General features: G+C 39.7%; 1 protein-coding gene across 1 annotated transcript; it reads left to right on the top strand.

The window, feature by feature from the left end:
• The first annotated feature begins 74 nt into the window (after positions 1-74).
• SAMD7 (sterile alpha motif domain containing 7) lies at positions 75-27,926 on the top strand. Its single transcript, XM_049774464.1, has 7 exons — positions 75-160; positions 2,195-2,319; positions 8,504-8,582; positions 10,771-11,396; positions 15,182-15,303; positions 23,167-23,277; positions 27,729-27,926. Exons 1-7 carry the CDS (start codon positions 75-77, stop codon positions 27,924-27,926), a joined length of 1,347 nt encoding a protein of 448 aa, XP_049630421.1.

Genomic DNA, 27,926 nt, shown 5'->3' with positions numbered 1-27,926 from the left:
AGAAAATAAAGTTATTTTCTGTTTCTTTTTTAGAACTCCATCAGTGGCGAGAGATACTGATGATAAATCCAATGATGGCCATGAACCCTTTGATAGCAGTCTCTGGACAGCAGAAGATCCCACTGCTTTCCTCAGCCTTTGAACCTCCAGCTGTGGATAGGTATTCTCCCCAATACATTATTCCAACCAAAGGAGAAAAGGGGTGATCATTAAGTTTTAGGATGATGTTAACTCCATTGAGGATTCATTGTCTGTTATTTGGGTGAAATATGGTGCAATCTTCAAGATCAAACAACTCTTTTCACCCCATCTTGAACATATTTCTCATCTGCTTCCCAACATCAGGCAGGTACTCATTAAATAACTAACCAGCATTTTTGTATGTGACAGGAATTACATAGGCACAAACATTGGTAGTGTCTGCTAGGATTGTCATAAATAAACACCAAAGACTGGTTGACTCAAACAATAAAAATCAGCCAGAGTGATAGCACAACAGCAGGGTGTTTGCCTTGCATGGGCTGACCCAGGACAAACACAGGTTCAATCCCCGGCATTTCATATGGTCCCTGAACCAAGAGTGATTTCTGGGTGCAGAGCCAGGTGTAACCCTGATTGCCACCAGGTGTGACCAAATAAAAAAAAAAACAATAAAAATGGATTTTCATATTCTGGAGTCCAAAAGTGCTCACAAAACTGGTTCTGGTGAGATATTTTTTTCACAGCTATAAGGAGATCATCTCACTGTACTCAGAGAAAACGCATTTTTCTCTGAGTATATGCATATCTGATTTCTCCTTTTTTTTTTTCAGAGACTATGACTTTGCCATCAAGAATTTGATTAATCTAGGGGGTGGAGAGATAGCATGGAGATAGGGCATTTGCCTTGCATGCAGAAGGACGGTAGTTCGAATCCCGGCATCCCATATGGTCCCCCGAGCCTGCCAGGGGCGATTTCTGAGTGTAGAGCCAGGAGTAGCCCCTGAGCGTTGCCGGGTATGACCAAAAAAAAAAAATTTTTTTTTTTTTTTTTTTTTTTTTTGGTTTTTGGGCCACACCCGGCGGTGCTCAGGGGTTACTCCTGGCTGTCTGCTCAGAAATACCTCCTGGCAGGCTCGGGGGACCATATGGGACACCGGGACTCGAGCCAACCACCTTTGGTCCTGGATCGGCTGCTTGCAAGGCAAACACCGCTGTGCTATCTCTCCGGGCCCCCCCCAAAAAAAGAATTTGATTAATCTTAATTATTCTCCATAAAGAATCTATCTTAAATATAGTAAAATTTGGATAGTAAAAACTGTTAAATTGTGTGGATTGAGGATGGGAAGGAGAGACAGGAACATCTATCCATAACAATTAGTTATCATGAATTTCTTGTGAGATAACAATTTTTCCTTTTCAATGAAGTCAAAATTATTAGTATTTTGTTTGCACATTTTGGCAGTATTCTACTATCCCTTCCTTAGGCTTCTTAGACAATCTGAGGAGAAAATAAAATCTGTTATTTATTCTTGTTCATAGAGTGTGAATACCAAAGTTGCACTTCTAAAGACTTCTCAGTAAAGACTTTATAACAATAAAGTTGGGACGGGCTGGACGGTGGCTCAGCAGTAAGGCATTTGCCTTGCACGTGGCTGACCTAAAATGAACCACAGTTTGATTCCCTGGCATCCCATGTGGTCCCCAGAGCCAGGAGCAATTTCTGAGCTCGTAACCAGGAGTAACCCCTGAGCATCACCGGGTGTGGCCCAAAAGCAAACAAAAATAAATAAATAAATAAATGAAGTTGTGGTACTAAAGAAAAAAGTAAATTAGTTATCTACTAAGGTGGTCAGATGCTACTCCCAGATGACAAGAGCCAAGTCAAATTATAACTACGAAAAGATAAATAAATGTGGTTATAACAGTGTGTTAGTCATGGAAAATCAGAGTGACATTGATTTAATTAGATCTCTTACTTTCCAGACAGCCCTAAAACTTTTTAGTCTTGATTTCTCTTTTGTTAACTGAAATCACCTTTCTCCAAAATCTTTCTTACCATGTTTCTCCTAGATCTATAGAGACTTAAGAAAGTTTATGTTTCCTTTTGGGATGATATGAATAAAATCTTCTAAGAGAGTAAATAAAAATCTACAGTGTGTACAATGGAAATTTTGTATAATTCCACATCCATTTTATCTATTTTTGTTCCTAGAGATCTGTTGTCCTCTACTGCAGTTCCAACTGATCCGAGACAGTTTTATGTTCCTTCCTCATTTGGATCTTCTGTTTCACAAAATGCAAATATGCCAAACATGTTGGCCAGTCGTGTCTATTCAGGTATGAGAAATAGATGATTCTCATCTGTAGAGCCACTGTGAGCCAAATGGCTGTATTAGGTTTGCATCAAATGCACTATATTATAGAGACAAAACTGAGTGGTCAGATTGCTTCTGAAACATGAGGGCAGCAGATGTACCTGATGGTCCCTTATCATTTGAAACTCTAGCTCTAAAGATGTTTTTCAAACATAATATTGTAGCTAAAAAGAAAATGAATAATCATTAAGTTTCATTAACAATTTCTGCTATTGCTTCCTAGATTTCCATCATGGTTTCACCACTGTGTGACCAAGTAGGTTAGTACTTCCAAATATCAATTTGCTAATGAATGAATAGATAAGAAATTGCAATATTATCTATCTTAACTTATAGAAAGAAAAAAGTAGTGGTCATGAAAAGATGAGATATGAGAGATAAAGTGTATTAGAGTAGTTTGTTTTTTGTTTATTGTTTTTTGTTTTTGTTTTTTTTGGTTTTTGGGCCACACCCGGTAACGCTCAGGGGTTACTCCTGGCTATGTGCTTAGAAGTTGCTCCTGGCTTGGGGGACCATATGGGACACCGGGGGATCGAACCGCAGTCTGTCCAAGGCTAGTGCAGGCAAGGCAGGCACCTTACCTTTAGCGCCACCACCCGGCCCCCAGAGTAGTTTGTTTAGGACCTGATTGTATATTAAAAAACATTTATTCAATATCACAAATAGAAATAAAAGAATTTGAATTAAATACAGAATTAAATTAAAATTAAATACAGGAGTGACATCAGGTGATAAACATTTTATCAAGATCTTACTACCTGTTGTGTCAGGAACAAACTCAATAGGATCAAAGTCAGGGGGGTGAATTTATTGGAATTAATGGGAAAATACTAAATGGCTAAAAAGCCAAAGAATATAGTGGATTGGTCCTGGAAGGTGACGGTAGGAATAGTAAGAAGTGGTTGCAATCAGTAATTATTTTGAAGGTTAAAAATAACAGGATTTGGGGGTTGGCATGATAGTACAGCAGATAAAGTGATTGTCTTACATACAAGGGACCCAGGTTCAATACCGAGAATCCTATATAGTCCCCTGAGCCTTCTAGGTGTGGTAGCATAGAGCATAACCAGAAATAAGTCTCTGGGTGTTGCCCATTTCTTTAATAATTTCCTTATTAAAGTACCATGGTTACAAAAACATTCATAGTTGGATGTCAGTCTTTGAATGTACACTTCCCTTCACCAGTGTAACTTTCCCACCACCAATGTTCCCCCATTTTCTCCTCCCCTGCCACATACCTGTCTTCAGGACAGTCATTCTATCTCTTTCTCTCACTATCATTGTCATGGTAGTTGTTAGTGTCGTTATTTCTCTAACTGCACTCATCAACCTTTGTGGTATGCTGCATATCAGAGGCTGGATCTTTGGGCCCACACCTCTATTATCTCTAGGTATTATTACCATATTTTCTTTTACTTTCTCAAATATTACATATGAGTGAGGCTATTCTGTGTCTATCTCTCTTCCTCTGCCTCATTTCACTCAGCATAATAGTCTCCATGTTCATCATAGAAAAATTTCATGACTTTATTTTTCCTAACAGCTGCATACTATTCCATTATATAGATTTATCACCATTTTTTAGACACTCATCTGTTGTCAGGCACCTGAGTTGTTTCCAGATTCTGGCTATTGTAAATAGTGCTACAATGAACATACTAGTGCAGAGGGCATTTTTTATTGTGTTTTTGTATTCCTAGGGCATTTCCCTAATAGAGGTATTGCTGGATCATCTGGGAGCTCAGTTTCCAGTTTTTTGAGGAATATCCATATTATTTTTAGAAAGGCGGGTTAGACAGCATTCCCACCAGCAACAAATAAGAGTTCCTTTCTCCCCGCATCCATGCCAGCACTGGTTGTTCTTTTTCTTTGTGATGTATTTCTCTGTGGTGTGAGATGATACCTCATTGTTGTTTTGATTTACATCTCCCTGATGATTAATTATGTGGAGCATTTTCATGTGTCTTTTGTATTTCTTCTTTGAGGAAATGTCTGTTCATTTCTTCTCCCCATTTTTTGATGGGGTTAAATTTTATTATTTTGTTGTTGTTGTTGTTGTTGTTGTTAACTTCTGTCAGTACCCTGTATACCTTACATATTAGCCCTTTATCTGTTGGGTATTGAATGAATAATTTCTCCCATTTCATGGTGGTCTATGTATCATAGTCAGAGTTTCCTTTGAAATGCTGTTTCTCCCTTAAAGATGTCTTTAGTCTCAATGTCATGGAGTGTTTTGCCTATGTTTTCTTCATTATACCTTACAGTTTCAAGTCTGATATCAAGGTCTTCAATACATTTTGATTTTACCTTTGTGCATGGTGTTAGCTAATGTCCTGACTTCACTTTTTTGCATATGGCTGACTAGTTGACCCAACACTTCACTATTGAAGAGGCTTTTTTGCTCCACTTTGTCTTTCTTGACCCTTTATCAAATATTAATTGATTGTAAGTCTCAGAGATCATTCTCTGAATACTCAAGTTTATTATGTTGATCTGAAGGTATGTCCTTATTCCATTACCATGCTTTTTTAATGACTATTGCTTTGTAGTACAGTTTAAAGTCAGGGAAAGTGATGCCTCCCCGTCTTCTTTATCCTAAATGTTGCTTTATCTATTCATGGGCATTTATTGTTCCAAATGAAGTTCAGGAGTATTTGATCCACTTCTTAAAAAAAGACATGAGTGTCCTTAGAGGGATTGCATTAAATCTGTACAATGCTTTGGGGGGTATTGCCATTTTAATGATGTTAATTGTCCCAATTCATGATTAGGGTATATGTCTCCATATTGAAAGGTTTAAAAGAATTCATTAGTGAATCCATCTGAGCCTTGCTTTTATGGGGAGAGGGTGATTTTTGATTACCATTTTAACTTTGTCAATAGTGATGCATCTGTTCAGATATTCATGAGTTTCTCCTTGTAGCTGCTCCCTAATTCCCATACCTCTTAATAGATAGGAATAGTATGCATAAATATTACACAAAACATTAATAGTTGATTCCAGGTCAGTTAAGATATTGCAGTGAGATTGAATGTCCAAGATAGGGTCATATTTGAAACTGACACACCCTTTGAATGGTCTAAAGACCAAAGAAAAGTCTCAAAATCTGATTCCAAATTTAAACCTCATCTGGCAGTAAGAACTCAGTAAATCTATAATCTAAGTTTACAGATATCAGGTAAATATAGACCAGAGAACATTATATTGCAACTTAGTCACTCAGTAGAGAAGCATTCAGAAAATACCAACATTTGGTCACAGGGGGAAAGGTTTACCACCTTTCCTGGGCCATCAGTTAGATATCTCCTCTCAGTTTGATGTGCAAAAGAATAAGCAAAAAAAAAAAATAAGGTAGGTTCAGACCAATAGAATGATTGGTAAGTAAAATAGTAAGATAAGTTCTCAAGGGGCCAGAGCAGTGGCACAGGGCATAAGGCATCTGCCTTGCACGCGCTAGCCTAAGACGGACTGCAGTTTGATACCCCGGTGTCCCATATGGTCCCCTAAGCCAGGGGTGATTTCTGAGCGCATAGCCAGGAGTAACCCCTGAGCATCACCGGGTGTGGCCCAAAATCAAAAAAAAAGATACGTTCTCAAAATAAGATTTCACTCCAGAATACGATGTTGAGCAGTGGGCACATTATTACATTATTAACACTGTTTTGATGTCCACCTATTTCAGAAAGATAAAGAAACTTGAACTTTGGGGGAAGACTTCCTCCACCTTGGGAAATATGCCCTGGGTTGCTGGTTTCATGCATGCCAGCTGTTTAATAAAGAATATCATGAAGCTGCTGGACTATAAAAATATGCCACTTTCAAGTTAGAAGGATTTTTAGAGGTCACTTTATCCAGTCTTTGTCATGCACAAATGACAAAGAATTTTATTAAGACAGTATGGTTTATTTCAAAATAGGTTGATAGTAGGAGTTTGTTGATCCAACTTTGCACAAAGCAAGCATAAAACTATGCTTAAGGAGCTGGAGAGACAGTAAAGTAGGTTGTACTAGATTGACCTGAGGTCTATCCCTGGTGTCCTATATAATCCTCTGAGCACTGAGCACAGAAGTGAATCCTGAGTGCAGAACCAGGAATTACCCTTAGGCATCACTGGGTGTGCACCCTCAACAAAGAAAACTATGTTTAAGCATTAAATTACTTTCTTGTTATGCAGTGCACATTTATACACATAAAACTGCTAGTGCAAAAATAAAATCTATATTTAATATATAAGTCCATTATTGTCAGTGTGGTTTATAGATCTGATTTGTTTTGTGAAGTATTTGAGCAAATAAACACAAGAGAGAAATTTAGAGCAACTTGTTAGGATTAACTTTCTATTAATCTAATATGTATTTTTTATTCTGCTTGCATTTCTCTTTGTTTTCATTTCTATTTTCTAAAAGTTTGTTTTATTCCACTGGTCCATGATGAATTGAACATTTAAAAAGAAATAATGGCCCTTCACTATAGATGCTTTGAGAAACATGTGTTAAATCTAAAGGGATTTAGTGTCCGGAGAAAGAAAAAAGAAATACTCAACGAAACATGCAGACATGAGTTTTGAGTTCTGCCACTATTTCAAGACATTTTGAAAAACTAGTACTAACAAAGAATGTAATTGATGGGGCCAAAGAGATACCACGATGGTAGGGCGTTTGCCTTGCACTCAACTGACCCAGGACAGATCTTGTTTCAATCCCGTGTCCCATATGGTGCCCCAAGCCAGGAGCGATTTCTGAGGACATAGCCAGGAATAACCCCTGAGCATACCCTGGTGTTGCACAAAAAAAAAAAAAAAAAAAAAAAAAAGAATGTAATTGCTGCCCAAATCTTTTATTTTGAAAAAAATAATTTTCCTCAAATGTACCAAAAAGTACAATATTTATCCTCTGAAATCATTGTAGTTTTTTTTTCCATTTATTTTGATGTACCAAGAAGCATTTAATCATTTTTTTTGAAAATCAACTAGCTATTTTTATTCTACAATTTTAAAAAGTCATCAGTTTCTACTTAAAATTTTTTAATTTAATTAAAGAATTGTGGCTTACAAAGTTATTAGTAGTTGCTTTCTCTTTATTCAAACCAAATCCCAATACCAGGAAGGGGAAGCTTGAGTAAGATATAAAAGTAACTATCCGGGCCCGGAGAGATAGCACAGCGGTGTTTGCCTTGCAAGCAGCCGATCCAGGACCATAGGTGGTTGGTTCAAATCCCGGTGTCCCATATGGTCCCCCGTGCCTGCCAGGAGCTATTTCTGAGCAGAAAGCCAGGAGTAACCCCTGAGCACCGCCGGGTGTGACCCAAAAACCAAAAAAAAAAAAAAAAAAGTAACTATTCAGGGGCGGGAGAGATAGCACAATGGTAAGGCATTTGTCTTGCATGCGGCTGACCCGGGACAGATCCAATTTGATTCCCAGCATCTCATATGGTCCCCATAGTATGCCAGGAGCAATTTTTGAGCACAGAGCCAAGAGTAACCCTGAGCATCGCCAGGTGTGGCCCCAAAACCAATCAATAATTATTCAGTGGCCTTTTACATATCAAAGGAAGAGATTACTGGGAAGAGGTAGTTGGGGGAGCACCTATGTTTAAGGTTTTAGCTAGGTTCACCTTACAATATACCACAGATAAGTGAGACCATTCTGTGTTTGTCTTTCTTCTTTCTTTCTTCATTTCATGTGATATTTCCAATTCCAACCAAGTTGCAGCAAATTTCAAGATTTTATCATTCTTTGCAGCTGCATAGTGTTCCATCGTGTATATTTCCCACATCTTCATAATCTATTTATCTGCAGTTGGACACCTATATTGATTCCATATCTTAGTTAATCTACTCATTGCAGCAATGAAGCAACTTCTCTGAAACAAATTAAGCAACCATAGTTCATTTCATCCCTGTCCCTTTTGAAAGATGGCAAAGAACATCAGAAACCAGGAGACCCAAAATTAAAGAAGAAAAACTATCTTGGGCTTATCATGGTATTACTGTGCAGAAATGAATAGTAGTTAATGTGTACTGTTTTCACCATTGTGTTTTATTGCTTGTTAAAATATAGGATTTTAAATGATTCTATGGTATTTGACTTTTTACATTGGTGCTATTAAATTTTTTGTGGGGTGGGATGATGATTTTCTTTTTAAGGCTGGGGTGTTTTACCACCTGAATCCATAAGAGCAATGACCAGAAGGAATGAAGTGATTCAAAGGCAGCATACTGCCAGGTAAAGTAACAGTATTGTTTTATTGATATCCTATTTTGGTGTTTTTTGTGTTAGATGGATGATAAATATTGATCTAAACAGATACCTTCATAGGTGCACTCACTCATTATATGTGTGCACTATTGTTTTACATGTTTTACTATATTCCTATATATTGTTGGCCTTGATATTTAGAAACCCATGTATATAAGATTGGGCAGCTAGAGATTTCTACACATGGAAAAATCAAAAAAACAGCAGAACCCATAGTTCCTTGCATTCACCACTGTTTCTTTGTTTTGATGTTCGAAAAGGTGCTACAAAAGGACCCAGAAATACATATATCGCTATCATCATGAACATACTTCTTTACCATAGCTTATCTTACATTTTTCTAAATAAATGCTATTTGTCACTTATTGGCTGATTGTCCTTTGAAAAAAATGTTATTTGTTTTGTTTTAGTACCACATGGCTTGGAGGTTACTCATGTTTGCTGCTAAGAGTTCACTCCTGAAAATTCTCTAGGAAATATACATTCTAGGGGTCGAATTTAGGGCTCCTACAAGCACAGAATATACTGCAACCCATTGACCTATCTCTCCTGCCATATTTCTTCTCCCAAAATTTACCATATATTCACTCTAAATACAATTTATATATTTATAAGTGATATATATTTTATAAAATACATATTATGTAGACATATATACTGACTAGTTTGTATATATTAAATACTTGTGAAACATATTTCAGAAATATTACAAAAAGAGACATCAATACTGGTCAATTAAGAATAAAAACAAATTCAATTAAATATTTTTTTCGGGGCTAGAGAGATAGCATGGAGGTAAGGCATTTGCCTTACATGCAGAAGGATGGTGGTTCAAATCCCGGCATCCCATATGGTCCCCCGAGCCTGCCAGGAGCGATTTCTGAGAGTGGAGCTAGGAGCAACCCCTAAGCACTGCTGGGTGTAACCCAAAAACCAAAAGCCAAAAAAAATTTTTTTTTCTTTTTTTGTTTTTGGGCCACAATCAATGGCACTCAGGATTACTCCTGACTCTGCACTCAAAATCATATCGAATTCCAGGGATCAAACTTGGCTCAGTTGCATGCAAATAGTATCAGAGATAGCATCAAATACCCTATCTTCTGTGCTATCGCTCCAGCACCACAAATTAATTTTTAAAAAGCTAAGTCCACATATTATAATACTTTAATGTCTCACAAATAAAATACCCAGGTATTTGAGTGTTTTATTGACCCTTTTTCCATAATAACTGATTCTACCCAAACATAAGTATCAAGTTTACCAAACCCACTCAAACTCTGCCATCAGACAACCTCCTGCTAACCTAGCTTTGACTTCCACCATAATAATTCAGACAAATAAAAATGCAATAATAATTTAGTAATAATTTCCTAGAGAGATAGCATCAGAGTTCATTTGACCATCGTAGGCCCTAATGGGTCCAAAGTAATGACCAATAAACAAAGTAAAGCAAACCTAAGTCCCCAAGTTCCCACCAACCACTTTCACTTGAATTAATTTTTAACAGTTGAGATTTACATGGGTTCATACCTCCTTCCTTGGGACCCACTAAGATTTTGGGGAAAGATTGTGAAAAAAGACAGACACCTTTTTTGTCACACCCAGTGGCACTCAGGGATTACTCCTGGTTCTGCACTCATAAATCGCTCCTGGCTTGGGGGACCATATGAGATGCCGGGGATCAAACCTGCATCCATCCTGGGTCAACCGCGTGCAAGGCAAATGCCCTACCACTATGCTATCACTCCGGCCCCAAGACAGACACTTTTGAGAGTTAATCTTTGTCCCTGTTTTATATATACATGGGGGAATATATATAGATTTTCCCTATTCTTGCTAAATTTGCCATATCCTTGAGATGCTCTTAAGACTGAGTGTAGATATCTATGGAGAGAATCAACCAAGCCCTTTATCCTCAAATATTATTTCAAGTTCTGGATTAGAAAGAGGGCAAAGGTGCAGGTTATTTTCACCTAACAAACCTGGTAAGTAGTATAAGGACTCTTACCAAAAGCAAAGGTGCTATTTTAAGGAAGATTAGGGAGAATAAATGACACGGGAGGAATTAAAATAAATTACATTAAAGATTAATGTACATTAAGCACATTAAATATTAATTTTCTTGGTTTATATAATTATGTGATTGTGTTTTTAGGATGGAATTGGAAATGCATGCCATTTACCAGCAACGGAGAACAGAGAACATTAATTCCAAGAGAATAGGCAGCCTTAGGACACCACTATTCTATGGCTCCTATATCCCAGCTGGGCCAGCCTCACATCCCAGCAGGAGTATGCTCCCTGCCAGTGACCTGCATTATCACAGAAGTACTCTGAGAAATCTGCAGGGAAACCCTATGTTAGCATCAAGTTGTCCACACTTTCTAGAGAGCTGGGGGCAGAAATGCCGTCGTCTCAGGAAAGGTAACAGGAGCCACAAAGTTCTAGACAATGATACTCAGAGTTTCAAAAGTCAAGCAGAAAACAACTTCCTAGACCAGGCACATGCAAAACCCCATGAAGAAGATGAACGTGCAAAGGGCCTAGAGTCTGAAATTCTCAACAATCAGAAATTCGAGGAAGCCAAGGAAGAACCCACAGAAGCCTGTGTCAACACTTGTGGCAAACCTGAGTACACCCATAAAAATCCTTGGGATTCTTGTGGTGCTTCACAGGAAGTAAAGATCTGGACTGGTGAGAAAGCTAAGACTCCAGAGCAGTTGTTTGCAAACTGCAGTGAGAAGAATGGAACTTGCCCTCCAGTCCCAGCTTCTCTGACAGGTAGGAGTGAGTCTGAAGCTACATGAGCTTAGCCTGTGAGGTCTTGAAGTTACTAAACACTGATTTGTCTTTTCCTTAATTACATTTCAAATTTATTTTTTAAGTCTTTTTTTTTTTTTTTTTTTTTTTTTTTTTTGGTTTTTGGGTCACACCCGGCGATGCTCAGGGGTTACTCCTGGCTGTCTGCTCAGAAATAGCTCCTGGCAGGCACGGGGGACCATATGGGACACCGGGATTCAAACCAACCACCTTAGGTCCTGGCTCAGCTGCTTGCAAGGCAAACACCGCTGTGCTATCTCTCCGGGCCCTTTAAGTCTTTCTTTTTTATAAATAAGTTATTTAATTGAATCACTGAGATACACAGCTACAAAGTTGTACCCGGTTGATTTTCAGTCATCCAATGTCCAACATCTTTCACCAGTGCACATTTTCTTCCACCAAAGCACCACTTTCTCCAGTTTTCCTCCACCCTTCCTCTGTTCTGCCTCTGGGGCAGACCTCTCTCTCTCTCTCTCTCTCTCTCTCTCTCTCTCTCTCTCTCTCTCTCTCTCTCTCTCTCTCTCTCTCTCTCTCTCTCTCTCTCTCTGTCTCTCTCTCTGTCTCTCTCTCCTCTCTCTCTCCCTCCCCCCCATTGTCTTTGGATATTATTACTGTACCATGCTTTTTTCTTAAAGCCATACTTAGGTTAAATAAATTCATATGAATGTAGTTTTTATCTACATTGTATATCAAGATTTTTAGATAAAGATTGAGAGTAGATATGAGAAAGAATATAGAGGCACTGGGAGTGATAGCACATTGGGGAGGATGTTTGCCTTGCATACCACCGACCCAGGTTTGATCCCTGGCATCCCATATGACCAGTCCTCTAAGACTGCCAGGAGTGATTCTTGAATGCAGAGCCAGGAGTAACCCTGAGCATCACCGGGTGTGGCCCCAAAACAAAACAAAACAAAAATATAGAAACTTACCAGTATTTTTTGTTTGTTGTTTGGTTTTGGTTTTTGGGCCACACCCGATAATGCTCAGGGGTTAATCCTGGCTATACGCTCAGAAATCTCTCCAGGTTTGAGGGACCACATGGGCAGGGGGTTGAACCACAGTTCGTCCTACCACCTTACCGCTTGCATCATTACTCTGCCCATAAACTTACCAGTATTTTTAATTAAATGGTTTTTTTAAATTTGCTGTTAATTTCATCAGCACAAAATAAAGGAGTTCTTGCTTAAAATTATTTATTTTATCTTTCTTGTACTTAAGTGTAAAAAAAATCAACAGAAGTGTTCACTTTTAATGGTAGTTACTGTAAGGCCATGTAACCTAAAACGCATTGCCTTCCCCAAAATGCATACTAAATAATTTTCTAGAAAATCTTTAAGTAAACACATTTCTAAATACAAAGATTGGCAAAATGGTGTTTAATGTAGCTTCCAACCCAACTGCTTTCTTTACTAAGTGATCATTTGCCATCTTAGTAATAATTGTTGCAATTCAGCCCCTGAAGAGGTTTACTGATGGAGGGATGGAGCATGAGGTCTTTCCCCTCCAGCTCAGAGCAAGCGTCTGCCACCCTGTTCAGCAGGCGGTTCTGAGGTGAAACGGCAGGTAAACAGCTCGCAGACAGTCAGGCTTGTGGAAATATTAGCTTTATTCGGTGGACAAGACTGAAGTCCAAAGCCTCAGCATCAGTTCCAGCCAAAAGCCCCTCGCCTTCCACAGACCCTTGTTTTTATCCCCCAGAATCAGGTACCACACAATGGTGGGATCAGATACCACCCAATGGTGGAAGCAGAATCAGGTACCACCCTAGGGTGGGGGCAGAATGCCAGGTCACACCCTAGGGTAGGGCACAATCACCAATCAGGGTAGGGTCAGTAACATAATAATCCCCTAAAATATTTATATTCACAACAATAATGTAGCTAAATTTATACGGATTGCATAAAGAGTAGTAATAAATCACATAACCATAGAAAATGAGTTAATCTGAGAAATAGAATCCTCAGGACACTTCCATTGATATGAAGAAATCTAGAGCAATTTAGGAAGTTTTCTACAACTAGACAGCATGTTTGCAATTATATATTGTAATATATAACTATTTACTTATAATAGAATTTATATATTTATAAATCATGTATAACCTCGATGGCAAACCTATGGCACGCATGCCAGCTGTGGCACGCAAAGGCCCTGCAGCTGGCATGCGGGAAGGTCCTCAATTATGATATTCCGCTCGGCGGGAGGCGAGTGTGCCGTGCCAGTGTCTGCTTTGCAGCTCACCTGGCAACAGGACCAGACTGGCCATTGGGAGGACCAGGCATTGTGCGGCAGGTTGGGCTCTCAGGCTCTAAAAGGTTAGCCATCACTGATGTATACAGTTAATACTTGTTTATTTGTAATAAAGAGTTACTTTAGAAGAAGAAAAGAAAGGAGAGAGCTATACTTTAAAAATATTTATTTAAGGGGCTGGAGCAATAGCTCAGCGGTAGGACATTTGCCTTGCATGCGGCCGACCCAGGACCAACCTGTTTGATCCCTGGCATTCCATATGGTCCCCATGCCAGGAGCGATTTCTGAGTGCATAGCCAGCAGTATCCCCTGAGAGTCACCGGGTGTGAGTCCAAAACAACAAAAAAAGATCATTTAAAGCGTTGTGATTTAAACAGTTTTTCATAGTTGAGTTTTTAGACATACAATGTTTCAGCACCAATCCCACCCACCAGTGTCAACCTCCCTCCACCAATATTGCCAGTTAGAAATATCACCACCCTCACCGCAGCCTGTTATCAAAACAAGACTGTTTTAAAATTTGGCTGTCAAAGTTTGGGTCTCATGATCTCATTGTTGTTAACTCTGTGGCTTGGATGTTTAGTTCTGTTATTCCTTAACTGCATCTGAGTCTGCTTGGCCCTGTCACCTATTATTTTACATTTGTCTTTCTCCTCCCCACTCAGTTTCTTTCTGTCTCCTCACTATACTCTGGAGCAGTGGTCCTCAAACTATGGCCCACGGGCCAAATATTGTATTTGTATCTGTTTTGTTTCTTCATTGCAAAATAAGATATATGCAGTGTGCATAAGAATTTGTTCATAAGTTTTGTTTTTACTATAGTCAGACCCTCTAATGGTCTGAGGGACAGTGAACTGGACCCTGTTTAAAAAGTTTGAGGGGGCCGGGCGGTGGCGCTAAAGGTAAGGTGCCTGCCTTGCCTGCGCTGGCCTTGGACGGACCGCGGTTCGATCCCCCGGTGTCCCATATGGTCCCCCAAGCCAGGAGCAACTTCTGAGCACATAGCCAGGAGTAACCCCTGAGCGTTACCGGGTGTGGGCCAAAAACCAAAAAAAAAAATCAGACAAGGGGCCGGGAAGGTGGCGCTAGAGGTAAGGTGTCTGCCTTACAAGCGCTAGCCAAGGAACGGACCGCGGTTCGATCCCCCGGCGTCCCATATGGTCCCCCCAAGCCAGGGGCAATTTCTGAGCACATAGCCAGGAGTAACCCCTGAGCGTCAAACGGGTGTGGCCCAAAAACCAAAAAAAAAAAAAGTTTGAGGACCCCTGCCTGGAGCAAAGAGTGCTCTCAACACCCCATTTAAATCATTGCATTCCTTCATGCAGTTATTCTAAATACCACATGTCTCACTGGCTCGGTATGTTTTAAGGAATTTACACATTGATTTATATCATTAGCAAAGTAATATAACTTCATATAAGACTATTCTCTTAACTTCTTCCTTTTCACCTGGAAATTGTATACTGCAAGATAATTTCCTCTCTACTTTAAAGGAACACCCACAATGAATATAATCAGTGAAAATGTATCTCTGGATGAAGATATTCAGAAATGGACAGCCAATGATGTACATGACTTCATCAGTGGTCTTCCTGGTTGCTCAGACTATGCTCAGGTGATTTAGAATTACACAGTACCTTAAAACAATGTTTAGAAATCTATCTCCTTTATCATGATTCTGTCAAAAATTAATCTTGCTGCTAAGGAAGAGTCCTAATAATCTCCCCCTTTTTGTGTTACTGACTACCCCAACATATATATTTCCTATTGGAGCAGTTTAAGTCATGTGCCCTCACATCAGACACAAGGAAGGCTGAGAAAAGCAGTGTCTGACATTAGTTTCTGTTCCTTCAAGACTTTCTAGAGGTGGGACTTCTCTCAAAATTAGTCTGTTAAGTTGGTAAATAGCCAAAATGAATGAGAAATATTTATCACATTCCCTATTGATCTACATTTAAAAAAAGCTTTTCAAGACATTTATGTTGTAGTTTTAAGATAATGGAAATGTGTTCTTCACTCTAAAAAGGACATACCTGCATTAGATCTGAAACTTAAGAAATCATGTTTAGGGGCCGGAGAGATAGCACAGCGGTAAGGCATTTGCCTTGCATGCAGAAGGACATTGGTTCAAATCCCGGCATCCCATATGGTTCCCCGAGCCTGCTGAGGGCGATTTCTGAGCATAGAGCCAGGAGTAACCCCTGAGCACTGCCGAGTGTAACCCAAAAACTAAAAAAAAAAAAAAAGAGAGAGAGAGAGAGAGAGAGAGAGAGAGAGAGAGAGAGAGAGAAATCATGTTTAAATCCATAGTGGTGTTGAATCAATACATAAAATTTAGGCACCCAAATAATTCAACTTGATAATTCATTGCTAGTTTAAAAAAATAAATGAAGTGTTAGAATGGTTGAGGTGTAGGGACTGGCCTCACCTGCATAAAAAAATTTGGTGATAAAAACTGTGAGAAACAACTATTTTTTTCTTCACTTTCTCTTTTGGGTTATACCAGGCATGCTAAGTGCCTACTCTTAACAACCTACTTAGCAACCCTACTGCTCAGGGTTGCTCTTAGTGGTGCTTGGGTGTCCATTTGGTGCTAGAAGTAGATCCCAGGACCTCTTGCACATGTGTTCAGAGCTGCCCACTGCATGGGCAACATCTCCAGCCCCTTGGACACTTTGTCATTTTATGTCAGTACTATGTTTTCATACATATGATTTTAGAGTCTAGAATCAAAGTATGAGACCACACAACTGGAGTAAAGCTAAATACTTTAATCTGTCTGCCAATAGCCTCCAAACTGGCTGGCCAGGGTCATTTCTAGAAGAAGATGAACCCAAGGTCATGAAGAGGGAAGGGACATATATAAAGAAGGGATATAGGAAGATTCTAGATTTCTGATAATTTTTAAAATAATTGGCTGTTGTCTATAGGTACCTTTCTACTGCTCCCTTGTGTCCTTCCCTGATAGGCTATCTGATATGGCCATAGTTTGGGTCGGTGTTAATGGAAATAGGTTTGTGGAAACCTAGCATGTGGTTTTCAATACACCATGTGGCCTTGACAAAATGGCATCTCTCTTTGTTCAGAACAGAAGAGAAACCTACCATGTGGCCTTTACAAAATGACATCACTACTGGTTCAGAACGCAGGTCCCAACAATGGTCTACCAAGTGATGTGATGATTCCATTTTAGTCAGCAATGTGTCAATTTAATCTGATGTCATGACCTTTGGGTTCATGTTAAGGGGAAAGAAAGACAAGAAAAGACCTTATCTATATCCTGCGTGACTGACATCAGCAGTAATGCTTTTCAGATCTTAGTTTTGTGTAATAAAATTTTACTTACTTCTTCTCATTCTTTTACTTTCTTTTCCTTGTCTTCTCCTTACTTTTCTTTTGTCACACTGTGAGATATTTAGGGCTTACCCCTAAACAAGAGTCAGGAGTAGTCCCCATGTACAAATCTGTGGGGGTAAAAAATACAAATACTGACCCATCCTTTTATCTTCTTTCTCACTTCTACCTCTATTTGTTCAGTCACTTCTCATTCCTCACTTCCTGGAGGTGGGAAAAGAAATTCAGTGAGGAAAAATAATCACTGTAACTCAAACCCAAGCCCTTTGCATAAATGAACATTTTTATTCTTTAATATCTTTCATTTTGTGTTTGTCTATTCATAACTTTATTTAAGCACCATGGTTACAAACATGTTTGTAGTTGATTGTAGTCAGTCATAAAAAGTATGCCCCCTTGGGTGTTTGCCTTGCATGCTGCTTACCCGGGACAGACCTGGGTTCAATCCCTGGCAACCCATATGGTCCCTCAAGCCTGCCAGGAGCAATTTTGAGTGCAAAGCCAGGAATAAACCCTGTGCACAGCCAGGTGTGGCCCAAAAACAAACAAAAAAAAATCAAGAACAACCCCCCACTATGCAATCTTCTCACCACCAATGTCCCCATCTCCTCCCCCTACCCCCTGACTCTCTTCAAGACAGGCATTCTATTTCTATCACTCACTGTCATTGTCATGATCGTTGTTGGTGTAGTTATTTCTCTAACTGCACTCACCAATCTTTGTGCTAAGCTTCATATCATGGGCTGGTCCTTTCAAACCTCAACTTTATTGTCTCTGGGTATTATTACCATTATTTTTTTAAATACATAAATAAGTGAGACTATTCTGTATCTATCTTTCTCCCTCTGACTCATTTCACTCAGCATAATAGTTTCTTTTTTTTTTTTTTTTTTGGTTTTTGGGGCCACACTCGTTTGATGCTCAGGGGTTACTCCTGGCTAAGCACTCAGAAATTGCCCCTGGCTTGGGGGGACCATATGGGACACCGGGGATCAAACCACGGTCTGTTCCTTGGCTAGCACTTGCAAGGCAGACACCTTACCTCTAGCGCCACCTCGCCAGCCCCAGCATAATAGTTTCTATGTCCATCTAGGTATAGAAAATTTCATGACTTCATTTTTCCTGAAAACTGCATAGTATTCCATTTTGTAGATATACCACAGTCTGTTGTTGGGCATCTGGGTTGTTTCCAGGTTCTGGCTATTGTAAATAGAGCTACAATGAACATAGGCATGAAGAAGACACTAGGGTTTATCTCTGAAAATGGTTCCCATAAATCATATGGGAACTCAATTTCCTGGTTTTTGAGGAATATTCTTATTGTTTTTCAGATACCTAGATATCTAGAGTGAAATATTTTGGTTTGTAGGGCTTTGGGGTTTGCATCAGTTGAAGTAGTAGAGGAGGGAGGGGCTTGGACTCCCACTGAGCACTCTTGACTTTGTCTGACTGCAGGTCCCCGGGTGTTGTTAGTTTATCTAAGTGGTTTGGTACATGCAATCAAAGTTCCTGAAATTAGCTGTTCTGGCTAGTCTTTGTTCCTTAAAACTTGAGCCAGTCATGCTATACTTAGGTTCACATCAAAGCTAGGTTACAGTTAATTCTAAATTAAACTTTAAATCCTAACATACCCAACTTTGCTCAGGGGCTCTAAGGGACCATGTGGTTCTGGGATCCAACCAGGCTAGAAGCATGCAAGGTAATAACCATAAGCCCTGTACTATCTTATAGGCGTCTGAATAGTTCTTCAAATTTATTTTTAAATTTATTTTTATTTTAGGCACCATGAGTTACAATACTGCTATTAATTAATAAAGTTCCATACAGACAGCAATCTAATATCATATTGATGCTGGTGGAGTGACTTATGTGAAGTGAGGGGAGACAGGCAGCAGCCCCAAAATGGAGTCTTCTGCTTGCTCTCTACTAACGGGGGGCCCTGGGGAGATATAGGGCCATGAGCCTTGCTTTGACAAATAAAAAAAATGTCAGTCTCCAGCCATTTCAGAAGGTCCTTCTACCTTCCCTCACAGAAAAGGATTTCAGGAGGAGATAAACAGTGAAGTTAAAAAAACAGGTTTTATTAGGAGGTACTGAGGAAGGGGGCCGGGAGGGGAGTGGAGAGAGTACGTACAAACTTCTTCAAAGGTAGAGTGAGCCATAGTACAAAACCCAGCATCAAAGTAGACAAGTCCACATCTCAGGAGAGGAGATACTGTGGCATATACCAGGCAGCACCTGTGCTCACCTCCTTTATTTCAAATTGACTTTTATAAGTTTTTAACTTGACCCATGTGAGGATTTCTGCTTACATGGGAATAGTTGTTAGGGTGATTACTAGGGTGGCTCCCAAGGTGAAGGGGTTGAGAGGTCATCAAAGATCCCAGTCTTCCTTCCTGCTGGAGCTTCTCTCAATAGGGGGTCCAGTCTTCTTTAGGTCTGCAGTGATGTCAGGTGAGACTTATCAGTGATGAATTCCTCCAAAACTTGACTCTAGGCTTTATTTACATCTTAGTGATTCCTTGCCTAGAGGGTGGAGGTTCCCAACCTGCCTCTCTGCTTCAATCTTCCACCTTCCTAATTCTCCACCCCCAGGTAGATTCAATTCTGTAGGGTCTGTTACCTTTGGTCATCATTGGTCATCCTTAATATATTGAGTACAGGAGAAAGAACTGGTGCTTTTCTATAGAGACACACACTAGTCTGACAGCAGCTGGCAGGAAAAAATATCTCCCAGCTAGAGCTCCATAGACTCAGCCTGTGTTTGAAACTATGCTGCTTCTCTCTCCTCCCAGTTGAGAGGGAAGCTCACCCAGCTGCTTTCCCTAGCAGCTATATTGGAGCTCATCTTCCCTTTTGTGACACTATCCCCTTGTGTGGGGGTGGTGATGGATGTTTCCTCCATAGCAATGGCATCAATTATCAATTTCTGCCCCATAGGGGTTGGGGAGAACATCCAGTCACGAGAAATAGGGTCAGGGGTGAATAGAGAGTGTTGAAGTAGCCAGAGGCAAGGCTGCTATCAGTTACCTATGTTCTTCATCTACTACCCCTGAGGGCAGAAGGAAGAGGAGAGTGAAACTGGAGATGTGGTTCTGTGGTAAAGCTCATGCCTTGCATTCATGAGACCAGGGTTTAAGCTTCCTCTCCCACCAACTACATAAAGAAAGGGAGGACAGCATGGAAGGTGCGACTAGAAAGTCTCTTCAAAACACAGTGTAAGATGACTTCACACCAACCAACTTAAATAGATCAATGTGTCAAGGTTGGAAAAAAAAAAGTCATATCTTGGGAGATGACTTGGTCACTGAATTGCCCCTTTGCAAATGTGAGGTCCTGGGTCCTTGGAGCTTCTGGGTCCAGTGTAGTTGAGTGTAGTCCATGTAGTCCAGGCAGCTCTGCTGTCTGATCTTAAACCCAAGAGCAATTTCTGATCACATTGCAGACCAGTGCATATGAAAGTGAAATGGCACAAGCATAGAGGAGCATCACAAGTACAAAAAACTGTTTAGGCACTGTAGCCAAGGGTGTGGCCCCTGATAAACATGCAACTAGAATGTGCATGAATATGACTGGTAAAGGTATTCGACAACACTGTCACACTAAGAGCATGCCAATTGAGTGTGAGGGACACTGGAACCTGAAGTGCAGCGCACTAAGAACACTGCATCACAACAGCATCAACAAAGGAAGAGGGTGAAATGCAAATCACCAGCTGTTCAAACACTGTTGATTTAAACGTTTACTACCAAGGCATATCATACGGGAGATCCCTACCCACAAGGCTGTCCCAGGAAATAGAAGATCAGAAATGACTCAACACAGAATGCTCTCAGGACACCTAACATCTCCTTTAACCCAGAGTCTTTCTATAGTCTCTTCCTTCAGTTCCTTCTAAGTCTCCTCAGCATTGCTTTTTGGAACCAGTTATTTGGGGACAAAGGTGCTCCAAGACCATCAGAAGCTGTGAAGGGGTTCTATTGTTTTCTTTTCTTTTCTTTTCTTTTTTTCTGTTTGGTTTGCACCACTCCCAGCATTGTTTATGTGCTGCGGTAGAATGAACCTAAGGCTCCTGCCTGCAAAGCATGTGCTCAGCCTTTTGTGTTGCCTCTCATGGCCAACTCTAGAGTTCTGATGGGTTAGATGGCAAAGGGAATGAGACCGTTGGGACAGGATCTAGAAATGGAATGAGGAAGCACTTGGATATCTTCATTATTGTTTAAATAAGTCACAGGCTTTTTTGAATGCCAATAAGAATGCACAGAAAGCACCAGCTAGAAGAGGACTGAAGACAAGGGTAGTATACACTGAGTGAGTGTTATACATGGAGGGAGCCAGGGTAGCAGTGGAGAGATTGCCTTTAAATAGTGTCTTAAAATTGCTTTAAAATTGCCTTTCCACCCTGTTTGGACAGGAGAAGAAAATACAAAATTTTTAGTTCCTTGGTGTACATTAGAAAAATTTTATTGATTTCTTTCTTTTGGTTTCCTTAATTATGATTCTTTGTGTGTCTAAAACTGAGGGAGGAGTCTCTGGGTTCTATAGTTTGGAACACAGAGAGAGCTTCAAATAGGAAAGAGAGAAAGATCAACTTTGAAAAGATTAGAGGTTGTAAATATGGCACCAATAACCTACCCCATTTTATTCTCCATCTTTTTTTTTTTATCCCACATACCTTCCCTCTGTTGGTTGATGCTGTTACCATGGCTGAAAACCACATAGCTGTTTGGCTATGGCACATTGCACATTTGGTTGTGGTACTTGTAGATAATTCCTCACACCCCAATCCCAAGGGGTGTGATGCAAGTCTGGAAACAAGGCTGCTGCGGGAAATAATCCAAACCAAGCAGGAGAGATGAAATGGGTCCAGTGATCTTTCTACCATGTGAAGCAGAGAACTGCCTGAGTTACAGTCTTTATTGGGAAGAATAGGACCATCCCAATGGATGGAGACATATTGGAATAGTCTATTCAGTGGAATAAATATATTTAAATATATGTAAAGAAGGAGCCATCTTTGATTAGGGTGAAGACCGATTAACCCAACAGTACTCATCAGGGCCAATCACTGTAGGGGTCAGACTTCTGGTTATACCTTTTTATTTGTGATGCTCACTGCATAGTTTTTGCTTTAATAGGATGTTCACTCACACCTGGATGCAATGTGGCCAGAAATCATAGACAGACAGAAAGCTCCCAGATATAAAAACCCAATGTGTCTAGATCATGGTTAGTGCATGCAGGTGGCACCAGAGATGAAATTCATAGCCTGCTGTCTTCAAATTAAATTAAATTAAATTAAATTAATGTCTTTAAATTAAATTCTAGAACTGAAGCATCTCCCAACCACCATCTCTATACCTACAGAGATGATTTTTCTACCAAAAGTTATTCTAGGGCCGGTGAGGTGGCACTAGAGGTAAGGTTTCTGCCTTGCAAGCACTAGCCAAGGAAGGACCGCGGTTCCATTCCCCCGGTGTTCCATATGGTCCCCCCAAGCCAGGGGCAATTTCTGAGTGCTTAGCCTGGAGTAACCCCTGAGCATCAAACGGGTGTGCCCCCCCCAAAAAAAAACAAAAAAAAAAAAACAAAAAAAAAGTTATTCTAATTTTTGGAAGAAAGGTAGGTAGGCTAGGTCACATCTACACATCAGAACAAATAGGCTCTGCTAGTAACACCCAATTAATGTTCTTCCTTGCATTTTCCTTCCTTTTCATTCATGCAATGAACAGAAGGTATTACACATGCAAATGAGAGTTGAGGTCTTCTGTGATAATCCTTTACTCAAATTTTCTGTATGTTCACTGACTTCTCAAGAAACATTGTGCTGGCCACAGGATATGGGTACATCAGTAAATAAGACAAGAGCTGACCTCTGATGCTGATCACTGCAGACTGGGATGGGGTTCTATAAATAGAATTACAATGATTATTCAAGATTCATGTAAGTGTATGCACAATGTACAATGGTGTGCAGAAGAGAAGGCAATTGAAGATGAAAACTTTAGTAATTTTGTGTCATCCCTCAAGTAATCTTCCTTAATCCTCCAAAATTAATATATTTCTATAAAAGAAAATGTAAAAAGACATTTAAACAAAACTAACACTGTTTGTATTAATGAAGGTGTTTAAAGATCACGCAATTGATGGAGAAACATTGCCCTTGCTTACAGAACAGCATCTTCGAAGCACTATGGGATTAAAGCTGGGGCCAGCACTCAAGATCTTATCACAGGTACAGTCCTTTATTTCAGCTAAATTGATTTTTTTTTTTGGTTTTTGGGCCACACCCAGCAGTGCTCAGGGGTTACTCCTGGCTGTCTGCTCAGAAATAGCTCCTGGCAGGCACGGGGGACCATATGGGACACCGGGATTCGAACCAACCACCTTTGGTCCTGGTTCGGCTGCTTGCAAGGCAAACGCCGCTGTGCTATCTCTCTGGGCCCTAAATTGATTTTTATGGTATGAAGTTCAAGAGAAACATGTTTTCCTTTTTTCACTGTAGTATGAAAGCATCTAACCATTTTGATGAAGTTTTACTTCTCTGTAGTTTAGGAACATGATAGAAGTGGGGGAACCTGAAAAGGATGACTAAGAGATGACCCTTAAAGAGAACTGTAAGGTGCCATCCCTCTAGCGCGGACTGGGGAGAGTAGTTGGAAGAATAAATTCTCAGAGGAAGAAGAAATTCTTCACCTTGCAGCTCTGCTGAAGGATTCTGGGCAACGCTTTTTTTAAAAATGATTTTTATTGTGACCAAAGTGAATAACAAATCTTTCACAGTGATATTTAAGATACATAGTGACAGTGAATCAGGGCCATTCTTACCACCAGGGCTGTCCTCTCTCCACCCCTTTTCCCAGCACGTGTCCCATATTTTCCTCCTTTGCCCCCCGGAGTGCTAGTGTAACTGTTCCCCTCTGTCTATAGCTTGAACAACTGCTTTTTTTTTTTTTTTTAATAAAAAAAGGTATTTTTGTTTTGGGCCACACCCAGCAGGGTTCTAAAAGGCTGAGTGCCAGGCAAAGCTTGCGCTCCCAGCACTGAGTTATCTTTCCGTTCTGAGCAACTGTTTCAATTTCGACTTAAATGACGTGTTAGGTCATGGGCACTGTTTTTTGTTGTTGTTGTTGTTGTTTTTTTTTAGTTTTTGGGCCATACCCGGTGAGGCTCAGGGTTTACTCCTGGCTATGCACTCAGAAATCGCCCCTGGCTTGGGGGACCATATCGGATGTCTGGGGATGGAACCACAGTCGATCCCAGGCTAGCGCAGGCAAGGCAGATGCTTTATCGCTTGCGCCACCACTCCGGCCCCAATAATATAATTTTCTTATGCATTATATGCTTATTTCTTACTGTTGCTTTCCTCTGCCCACTAAAACAGAAACTCCATGAGAGTAGAGGTCTCAATCTGTTTTCTTGGTACTTGCTGAGTACTGACTGTCCTAAAAGTGAAACCAAGAAGCAGCAATGAATTCTTCCACAATTTACACAGGACCACGCCTATTTATTTCACATGTTTATGCCAGGAGTTAAAATTTCACAATGTCCTTCAAAAAACATTTTTGTCTAAAATTTTCACAAAGAATTTCTTTCATCCTAATTCAAATACATTAATGTCGCATTGGTATTTTTTCCATTTTCTTATTTTGGAATTTTTGTTTGTTTTTGGGCTATGCCTGGCTATGCTCTGATATACTACTAGGTCCTCGAGGTTCTTAGGGAACCATACAGGATTCCGGAATTGAACCCAGTCAGCTGCATGCAAGGCAAATGCCCTACCTGCAGTACTATCAGTCCAGCCCCAATAGGATTAATTTTATTTATTTATTTATTTATAATTAATTTATTTAAAGAAAAGGCAATATAAAGTTGACATAACTGATAATAATACATTTTAGGAAGACCAAAAGCAACATTTTTTTAAAAAATAGAAAATTGAAAGAAAAACTAAAGAGATGGAAGAGAAAGGAAATAATATTTTTGAAAAGTATTGACTCACACTGAGTTCATTGAAGCACCAGCAGGAATTTAGTAAGCTCTTCTTTTTAAAAAAAAATGGATAAGAGTTAAAAAAAATACAGTAATAACAGTGTGAGAGAGGATTAATTTTAGATATAGAAAAATTGCAAAGATAGGACAATGAATGCACTCAGCATTCCCTAGTTAATAAATGTGTTATTATTTGTCAAGACTAAGAAATTACATTTGTATAATAATAATGGTATAACATTGGTGTAATAATAATTCACTTTATTGGAATCATAATTTTATTAAATATTTTAAAATTTTATTATAACATTGTGATTTACCAAGTTATTCACAATATAGTCATTTTAGGCATTAAATGTTTACATACCAATCCAGCCACTAGTGTAACCTTTACTTCACCATTGTCCTCAATTTCCCACCCATGATTATTCCTCCTTGAGGCACAAACAAGTTTACTTCATATTGTTTGTTTCAACACAAAGGCAAATGGGATTATCAGGACTTAAATCAACAAGAGCCAATTTTAAATAACTATTATATTTCCTTTTGGCATTACTAAAGTCAGTATCTAAGGATTTTTATATAACTTTCCCATCAGTTTTTCTGTGATACTACTGGACTAACTCGTCTATAAAATGTTGAGGTATTGCATGGCCATACCTGTCGCACCTAAATTTACTCCTGACTTTGTGATCAGGGACCACTACTACATGTTTACCACATGTGCTTTGGAAGATAGAAATAATCTCAGCAAGTTGCAAGAAAAGAGCCTGAAGCCCATACTATTCGTTTGAGCACATGCTTTTTTTTTTTCTTTTAAAGAAAATCACATAGGGGTCAGAGAGATAGCACAGTGGTAGGGCACCCAGCCGATCCAGGATGGACAGTGGTTCAAATCCTGGCATCACATATGGTCCCCTGAGCCTGCCAGGAGCAATTTCTGAGCGCAGAGCCAGGAGTTATCCCTGAGTGCCACTGGGTGTGACTCCAAAAAAAAGAAATAAAAAAAAAGAAAAAGAAAATCATATAGGGTAGGACCAGAATGATAACACAGCGATAGGGCATTTGCCTTGCACACAGCTGATCCAGGACAGACGATGGTTCGATTCCCGGAGTCCCATATGGTCCCCCAAGCCAGGAGCAATTTCTACACTTAATCTTAGCCAAAAGGCCGAGAAGCAATGCCAGGAGCAATTTCTGAGCTCATAGCCAGGAATAACCCCGTAGTATCACCAGGTGTGGCTCAAAAACCAAAATAAATAAATAAATAAATAAATAAATAAGTAAATAAATAAATAAATCCTAAGGATAGGGTACTTGCCATGTACCCAACAGACCTAGGTACAATACCACCCCATATGGTCCCTTGAGTCTGCCAGGAGTGACACCTATGTGCACAGTCAGGAGTAAGTTGTGAGCACAACTGGTGTGGTCCTCTTCACCCCATAAAGGAAGGAAAATTATAGAAGAAAATAATACTAGGAGGAAAAGATTAGGAATGAAATGGAGGAAGAGAAGACTATAGAATAGATCAAAGGGATGAAGCACATACTTTGCATGTGTGAGATGCTGGCTTTGGGGATTCAGATGTTATCAGAATAGAGGGAGCTATGGATTTGAGTTATGATGAGCTGAACCACAAAGATTCTCACAGGTTCAATTCAGGCGCAGGCTTCTTTAGGAGCCTGATGGTTATTAGGTCCCTGGCACCAAATCCCAGAGCAGCCTCATTCATGTCTCAAATCTCAAGACCAAGGCAGGGAAGACCTGTTGTGTTTTGAGCTTGTTCTAGGAAATTCAGCCATGAAGAGAGATGGTGGGGTGTTGGTGGAGTGGGAACAGGGTGTTGATGATTTTTTTTTTTGTAGGACTCCTGAAAAGGGGAAAGGGAAAGAAACTTATTAAAATACTCATAGGTTCAGGGGAAGCCTGAAAAGAATCAGAAAATAGTTGCCCCTTGAAAATAGTTGTCCCAGCTAATATTATAATTCTGAGATAACAAAGGCCTGGGCCTTGGGACAGGCTGTCCAAAGTGTGCCAAGGTGGCCTATTTCTTGTGATTTAAAGATACCTAAATTCCTGCTGGGCAGGAGGTTAAACACCTATGCTCTCTGCCTACAGCCAGAAATAAACCTCTTTGGAAGGGCTTCCTTCTCTTGACCTACTGAGGAGAAAGATATCATTACAGTCCAAACAGAAGACTTTTCCACTAAGAATGCAGACACTATTCAGGCTGTATAAATGAACATTGCCTAGCTCTCTACTCCCTAGAACCCAAATTTCAAATTGCTTTGTCTTGTCCATTCCTCAGAGCTTTATTATTTCTTTATTTACAAAGATTTCATGCATTGCTCATTCTTCAGGCCTCATATTCAAAGTATTATTATTCTCCCATTTATCTGCTTTAATCCATTTAATCCACTAACTTTAGTCCATTTAATCCACTAACACTCCTAGAAAAACAAAAACAAAACAAAACAAAAAAAAAAACTTAGGGAGGTAAAAGAAAATTCTCCCTCTTCTTCACCACCACAGCTTAGAATTCTGGTCCCCAACTCTGGAACTGTTCCCTGACTGAAACTGAAACTCATGTCCTGCCAAGGTAAACCCATGTCCTGCCAGCTAAACATGGTATGCTAAGATAGTTGAGAATTCATAGACTTAATAACTGTGATGGTTTTTTTTTCTTTAAAGGTATCTCAGCATATGGAGACCCTGTTATACAAGAAAAGTTTTTCACATCCTACCCATACAAAACAAGTATTTGATCAAACAGCAGATACATCCCCTCTTTTGGACTTTAATGCCTGGGGTGATACATTAAACATAGCTTATCCCCAGAATACAGTAGTAGCTCTTAAAGGAACTGAGCAAGATAAAGTGAGAAATTAA

This window comes from Suncus etruscus, chromosome 6 (genome assembly GCF_024139225.1).
Source record: "Suncus etruscus isolate mSunEtr1 chromosome 6, mSunEtr1.pri.cur, whole genome shotgun sequence".
NCBI classification, from domain to species: Eukaryota; Metazoa; Chordata; class Mammalia; order Eulipotyphla; family Soricidae; genus Suncus; species Suncus etruscus.
Note: the sequence above shows the minus strand (reverse complement) of the source record. Positions and strands in the feature narration are given on the sequence as shown.

Bases quoted from the DNA above. Each gene is read 5' to 3' on its own strand.
- SAMD7 (XM_049774464.1), top strand. From the start codon at position 75: ATGGCCATGAACCCTTTGATAGCAGTCTCTGGACAGCAGAAGATCCCA. The intron at 161-2,194 runs GTATTCTCCCCA...TTTTGTTCCTAG, and splicing joins GAACCTCCAGCTGTGGATAG to AGATCTGTTGTCCTCTACTG. The intron at 11,397-15,181 runs GTAGGAGTGAGT...TCTACTTTAAAG, and splicing joins AGTCCCAGCTTCTCTGACAG to GAACACCCACAATGAATATA.